Source organism: Drosophila sechellia, chromosome X (assembly GCF_004382195.2).
Source record: "Drosophila sechellia strain sech25 chromosome X, ASM438219v1, whole genome shotgun sequence".
Classification (NCBI taxonomy): Eukaryota; Metazoa; Arthropoda; class Insecta; order Diptera; family Drosophilidae; genus Drosophila; species Drosophila sechellia.
The window spans coordinates 11,820,103-11,827,188 of NC_045954.1; the positions used below are offsets into that span (position 1 = coordinate 11,820,103).

General features: G+C 41.3%; 1 protein-coding gene and 1 long non-coding RNA gene across 3 annotated transcripts; one reads left to right on the plus strand and one right to left on the minus strand.

Annotated features, from left to right (window-relative positions):
• Positions 1–4,476: 4,476 nt before the first annotated feature.
• LOC6621287 lies at positions 4,477–5,071 on the minus strand. Its single transcript, XM_032725655.1, has 2 exons — positions 4,828–5,071; positions 4,477–4,756 (listed from the first exon to the last, which is right to left on the minus strand). Exons 1-2 carry the CDS (start codon positions 4,939–4,941, stop codon positions 4,544–4,546), a joined length of 327 nt encoding a protein of 108 aa, XP_032581546.1. The 5' UTR covers positions 4,942–5,071; the 3' UTR covers positions 4,477–4,543.
• A 126-nt stretch (positions 5,072–5,197) lies between these two features.
• Positions 5,198–5,707, plus strand: LOC116802105. 2 transcript variants are annotated; one of them, XR_004362474.1, is made up of 3 exons: positions 5,198–5,451; positions 5,500–5,590; positions 5,649–5,707. It is a non-coding gene; the product is annotated as an uncharacterized LOC116802105 (long non-coding RNA). The 2 variants fall into 2 exon arrangements; XR_004362473.1 differs by having other exon boundaries at positions 5,198–5,447.
• The last annotated feature ends 1,379 nt before the right edge of the window (positions 5,708–7,086 follow it).

Sequence of the window (7,086 nt, forward strand, 5' to 3'; positions counted from 1 at the left end):
CAGCATTGCTGCTCCACCTGCTCCACCCGTTTTTGCAAAAATATGGAAACATTTGGCACTAATTGCATGTGCTCAGCAGCAATGTTGCTGCTGCGGAGCGACAGTTATGACAGCGGCAATGGAAAATGGAGGCGTCGGCGGCGGCGGCGACTGCACAAAGCACAAAAGAAATTGCGCAAAAATGGTTGTAACAAAAGAACAGGACACGCACACACACACATACCCACACACACACACATGTAGCCGCCACATGTGAAATGGGACAATTGCAGGACATCATAAACGTTTGCCACACCGCAAAAAAAGCCAAATAACTTCCACTAAAGATCTTAAAGCATCTAAAGGTTTTGCAATGAAACATAAAGAAAATCCATAGTTATCAAAGCAGAAATGATTATTAGCTATTACTTTATCATATAGAACATTTTTTTCCACTGTATCCCAGGGCGAGGCCAAAAATGTTTCAGAAAGAACCCAAGAATGAGCGAAAGAATGCGCGTGGCGCAGAACAAGGAAATTGGGGGTATGAGTATGAGTATGAGTATGGGTATGGGGAGTCCTTCCGCAGGACTCCTGTTGCTCCTGTGCCATTCTGTTTGCTACTCCTGTCTAATAGTTGTTACACACACGCATAAAAGCCAACGACGAGCAGTAGCAACAGCAGTCCCTGAAAGCGAGAGAGAAAAAAGCGTCAAGAGAATGGTGAAAATCCGGCGGAAAAGTGGGCAAATGGTGGGGGGGGGGGGGGGGGGGGCAAGGACATCCTTGTAAATGGCAATGACAAAGGCAACAATCCGCGGCATATGCACGTCCTGTATACGCCAGCATATTTTACTGACCATGGGCTTATGGCCCCTTTTCGATAAAAATCCAGACACTCGAACGTAAAGAGAGTGCCGCTTGAAAAGATGGCCAATTAATGAAGAATTTCCAGTGCCATGATTGCGACAAAATTAAACATCATTTGGCATTATTAGCATCATTAGAGTTCTTAAAAATTTGGGTCATGGAAAGAGGAGGTCATCGAATTGAGTGTATAAATATGTTTTTATTTATTGTGGCATACTTTTAGACATCCTTGGAAACTATCTCTTAACTCTATCTATCTATCTCTATGGCCAATTGAACGATAATGCCGTCAGAAGAGAGGGCATTCCAAAGACCAATAACCGTTATTGGCGGGGCACTCACCTGTTACCTGTTTGAGTGAACCGCTATTTTTATTCCCACCTGCACTGGAGTTTCTAATTGGTGGCTGCGTTCGTGTGGAAGCGCCTCAAAATGGTGCTTCTCGAGACAAAGTCCTTTTGGCAACAGCAGCCACTGGGACTCGTCTAAGGGGGAGGGGGAGGGGGAGGGGGAGGGGTTAGGGTCAACTCATTTTGGCCATGAAGAAGACATCAAGGGTAAAAAAGAGGCGAAAATTTATTGAAGAGCAAACTCATTTGACTATAACTTATGATTGGATTATCGGTTTAGTATGGCATTTGACAGCAGCCAGCCATGTGAGTGTGTCTGTGCGCCTTTGTGTGTCTCTGTGTGTGTGTGTGTGTGTGTGCGAGAGTATCTGTGTGAGTATCTGTGTGGGCATCTGTGTGTCTGTGATAAGACATATGTCTGTGCGCCTATATGCAGGCTATGCAAGCCAAGAGCCTCGGTGGGAAAGTCATAAATGCGCCGCAGACAAGCGGAAAGATGCTGGCTGACTGTCTCCCTCCGACTGTCCCCGGCACTTTTACCTCTTTCTCCGCCCAGCCAATCCCCCCGCACTCCTTCCATCACATTTCAGGCTGCTCCTTTTGGCCAGCAAATTCGTCTGGCTGGAAGGCACTGAAACAAAAATACTATATATAAATTGAATTTTAATGTTTATTTTTGTTAACATTGTTAACATTAAAGATACTAGTGATGTATTTTGTTTTTTTGTTTTACCCCATAAAATAATACCGGCCGAGTGATAACTTTTTTTAAAAGAGCTGTCTAAAAGTATGCAACTGTATGCTTCTAAACAGGCAGCAGGAAACGCAAAGTTCATTTTATGTTGCATACTTTCAGGCTGCCGTTCAAGTGATTTTACTTGAGTAGCTTCTTCGGAACTCTACTCTTTGTTTTGTTGCTATATACAGTGGCATTAATTACATTTGATTTAATTTTTAACGTCATACCATCATTTCTTTCGGTGCACTTGCTCCTTGGTCTCCGTCTGGGTCTGAGTTTTGGTTTTTTGGGCTTCGCTTTGGCTGCTTCATTTGGCTGTGGCAACATGCAACAGCAAGAGCAGTCAACGCGATTGCTTTATGTCTATGCTACAGCCTGCAGCCGCCAGCCTCCAGCTTCCAGCGTCGAGCATCTAGCTACCAGAGCCTCATCCTCATCCATGAGCACCCCATCGCCCCTTCCGAAAGTCACCCCCTGCGCTTTGTGTGCTAGCCTGTTAGGGTCTGTTTTATTGCGCCATAAACACGCACTTAGGCACATATACGCAAAAAACATAAGCAAATACGAAAATATGCACTGCGAATAAAAGATTGGAGCTTAACTTTGAAAACTGTGTTTCTAGTATAGGAATATATAGTTCAGAATGTATTATATAGTATTAAAGTGGGGTTTTCGTGGCTCATGTTTTATTACATCAACATATAAAACATAAACATATTTTCGCCAGTGTACAGATACTTTTGCATGTATGGCCTAAGTAGTCCCAGTTCCCCGGCCACCTTCTAGCCATAACTTTCGTTAGCCTTTGGAAATGTGTAGCCGAGTGTAAAATTTTGATTTTTCAACCTACACAAACAAAGAGCGGATGACTTGGGAGGGGACACAAAAGAAACTGGGGAATGCGGTGGGGAGCCAAAGGGGCTCAAGAGGCTCGGCAATTTGATAACGATTTCAAGTGCTGAACACTCCAAAAAAAAAAACATTGCAAATCCGCAAAGAAATGGGAAATCACAGAATTAGACCATGCTAATAGGAAAACTCCCAAAACTGGTAAAATCTAGTAACATTTAAAGTAAATTAGCACTAATACTAAAACTACTTTCCATAACGACTAACTTACCAATCTGTAAGGTTATGTATGCCACTAAGTTTCTAGTTTGATTTTCAATCGAATTTATACGTTTGTATTTATTTAAAGAAACACCATCTGTGTTTCCCTTCCAATGGGAAATGAATTTTCCCTGCGGAAACCTGAAGCATAATTTTGCTGTTCTCATAATGCGAGTAGGTCAAAGGACTTGGTGCCAGTATGGTGTGCACTTTGCCCAAACTTTAATGCATTTAGATGGGGCAAATGGAATGTCCTTGCTCCTGCTTTTTGTCCTGCTCCTTGTCCTGCTCCAGCTCCAGCTTCAGCTCCTGCTACTTTTTCCGGTCGCCGTTGCCAAGTGTAGCGCCATAAGAGACGCAAAAATCTCGGCATAAACTAATTATGTCTGCTTTTTAGGCGCTCAGGCAGGCGAACGAACACATTCGCACACATACATACGCACATACGCAAGTCAAGATATTGAATTTCCCAGTGAAATTTGCTTGCAGGAAAAGCTGCTGGCAGATTCAACAAGTTATATGGTTGGGTATGTGCCCCATTTTTGCTACCCCCCCAAACACATTCGCACAAAATACGAATGTTCCAGAAAAATGAGGTGTATGTTCGGTTTATTTTTCGGTTGTTTCTTTTCACTCTGTTTTAATAAAAATGTGAACAAATTATTTTCGAGTGGCCTTAGATTCGCCTCCTTGGCCATAATTGGTTATCCTTCGTTTATTCACCGACTGTAAGCCAAGTTTCACATGACAGTTATGTAACGCCGCAAAGGACTCTGCCAACATAACAGTATGTTGCGCTCTCCGAAGAGAGCAAGGACAACAGTGATGTTAGGTTCGAAAGAGAGCCAGTAAATAAGGGAGAACGCAACTCTCTTAGGTAAACTCTTAGATGAAGTATAACAGTTGCCCGGAAACAAACTGTTCAATTTGTAACGCCTAAGAGAAAAGTTCCGCGGCCACTTAACATTAAACTAGAACTAAAACTAATGTTTTTCTTTAAAAATTTCTAGAAAATGTTTTAGAAATTCTTTTTAATATTTTTAAATATATTTTTCAATGTATTTTAGTAGAATTAAGTTGTTTACTTTAGGAGAATCCTTTTAGCCAAGACACCAATCCGCGAATATAAGAGTTTGGCATGCCGCAAATCTCTGAGGCATTTTATTAGCGTAAACTTCATGTAAACTCGATAATCAATTCCATTTTCCGAACTCTTTTTCAAGAGTTTTCTCTTAATTCTTATCCTTCGACAAAGAACGCAAGCGCACAGAAAATATAAGTCAAGTTTTATAGCATTTAAATAATACTATTTCGGAGTGTCGATTTAATAATGCAAAGTGTAAGATCTGACACAATTTATTCGGCAAATAAACTCTTTTGAATTATTCAATTGAGCGAAAATCGTATGCAACAAAACTCAAAAGCTGATTAAATTTAAAATACTTTATTCAAGCATATGTTCGATTCGATGCAAAAAGATCAAGCGATTTAACGCTTAATAGCCGGTAATGCTGCCCGATACGCGAAGATATCCCTCGATATTGCCAAATTTGAGCTTAACAATGCCATCGATGGCATCGCGGTAGGTAATGATCATCGGACCACCGAACCTTATCCCATTTACGGCCATACATCCGGTGCGACTTTCGTTTTCCAGAAACAATGCCTTCTCGCCGCGCGTCAAGCTGGCATGGAGCTTATGCAACGACTTTTTGTGGTATAAACGGATTATTCAGATTGGGATATGTACATATATACACATATATATTCACAACTCACCTTATCGGGCGAATAGTAGTCAAGACTCTTGTCGTTTTCATCGCTGCCGATGCGCCAAACTTGATAGGTGTGCAACACCTGGGTGGGTCGACCCTCAAACGATATGCTGGCCATTCGGATGCAGTTCACCACTTTGAGTTTAACTTCTGTCGAATTTTCCGGATTGCCTCGAAATTTTGTTTTCTGCTGCTATATGCAATGGAATACGATATCGAACTGAATGTACGACCAAAATTATTTTGACATTTGTCTCAGCATTGCCTACTGTGATGCGGCATATTCCTGATCACTTGGTCCTTGAAACTAGTGTCATCGAACAAACGGAGCTGTCAAATCCATGTACCCCTGCCCGACCCCAAATATATTCAGTTTGCCACCAGAGCTCGTCTGGAGCACAACTCGTTTCGGAACGAAAAATCTAAAAATTTCCAAATTATTGTGTAATTGCTAAGCTACAAATTGTACAAGCAAACCAAAAAAGAAAAACTACACAGAATGTCGTACAACATTTGTATTTCTAGAGTTTCATGCTTTTGTTGACTCAAATACTCGCCATTGCTTTTTGTAAAGACATGAAAGCAATGGCAACGGATTGCAAAGCAACCGCTTAACACAAAAAAGTAAGTAAGTGAAGTGTGCTCTTTTTTTTCCATTAACTAACTAATATTTCAGCATCGTCCTGCTGAGGGGTTTGCTTAAAGTCTAACATATTATAGTTAATTCGACTTATCACTACATGCTTACATATATAATCGTGGGATTGGTAAGCTACAAAATTAACAAAAAAATTAACCGCCACAGAAATCTTACAATATTTCCAGAGTTTCATGCTTTTGTTAACTTAAATACTCGCCATTGCTTGTTGTAAAGCAGAAATGGGAAAGAAATTTCGCAACGCATCTGGATAATTGGTGATGGGCATCTCCTTTGGAATCTGACAATTCGATGGTACCGGTCCCGTTGGACAGTAGCTTGCATCGAATCTAACATGTTATACAACACTACTCGACCAAAAACTATGGTCTTAAATGGGATAATGTGCGTTTAGAAGGGTTAAAAATAAAATATTGTTAAATTAAAACGGAAAGTGTGGAATCTTTTCAAGGGGCTTGTATATATGCGTACCTATGTACATTCCAATTAGTAGTGCCAGTCGAAAGACAATGCTCTGAAATTGTGGGAGGTTGAATCGGGTAAACGGGGGAGTGGCACCGGGAATATCGGCGTATCGTGATGCGTGATTCGTGATGCGGTTGCTTGCAACGTGACTACTCGATAAATTTGTGATCAAAATGCAGACCCAAATTAAATTATCGATCACAGACAGATTTCAGACGTGGATTCAATTACAAGGCATGTGCGGAGTTGGACACTCGAGAGGAGGCTTGTGGGTTAAGGCATCTGGTGGCTAAGGGGGTTGCCCTTTGTCTTCTGAGCTGCACAAATACATACGCATAAATTTGCTTTGCTATTTACATAAATGTGTGTGGGTGGTTTGGGTTGGTAGAGGGTTTTGGTTTGGGTTTTGCGTTTGAGTTTGTGTTATGACATTTGCTTACGAAATGAACATCATTATCGGCATACTTGGGCTTTCCATTTAAGCACACACACTTATGCTTGCACTGCTACAAATTTTATTAAGTAATAGATATATATATAAAACACACAAATAAATAATATAAGTTTATATATATATGTATCATGCTGAAGTCTATCTATATAAGGAATGTGTTGTGTTTTTCTTAAGTTTTTATATATAGTTATTACTTAGATATAGTCTGGCTGATCAAGGCACTTATTTTTTGAGTGTACACTTGGGTGCTTAACGGCCAGTTCCTGATGTTGGTTAATTAGCCACACAGATACACACACCTGATGGGGCACTCCCACTCCCACACGCCCACCCTTTAGTTACTCATCTCGCAACGTAATTGGTCTGTATACAGTTGTAATTATAAACCACTAATAAGATTCGAACATGAAGCGATTTTCAAACTAGCATTGAACGTGGCAAAGCGGTGGTAAATGAGAACCCGCCCCCCACCCCCCGCCGATATTCCACGTTGAATTGAACCCTTCTTTTCCTGTCAGTTGTTACGGCTTCGTCGGCGTTCCCACATCAACAAGTTAATTTCGCATCGGCGGGACGGAGTGGGGGTGTGTGGGAAAATTGGGTGTTTTTGAATCTCAGTGCATTCAAATGGTCGGAAAATGGGGGCGTGGCTGGGCGGTGCGTTGGCGACGGCGCTTAAGTGACTA

Excerpts from the sequence above, each read along its gene's own strand:
- LOC6621287 (XM_032725655.1), bottom strand. The coding sequence starts at position 4,941 with ATGGCCAGCATATCGTTTGAGGGTCGACCCACCCAGGTGTTGCACACC. Across the intron at positions 4,757-4,827 it reads ACTACTATTCGCCCGATAAG|TCGTTGCATAAGCTCCATGC; the intron begins GTGAGTTGTGAA and ends TACCACAAAAAG.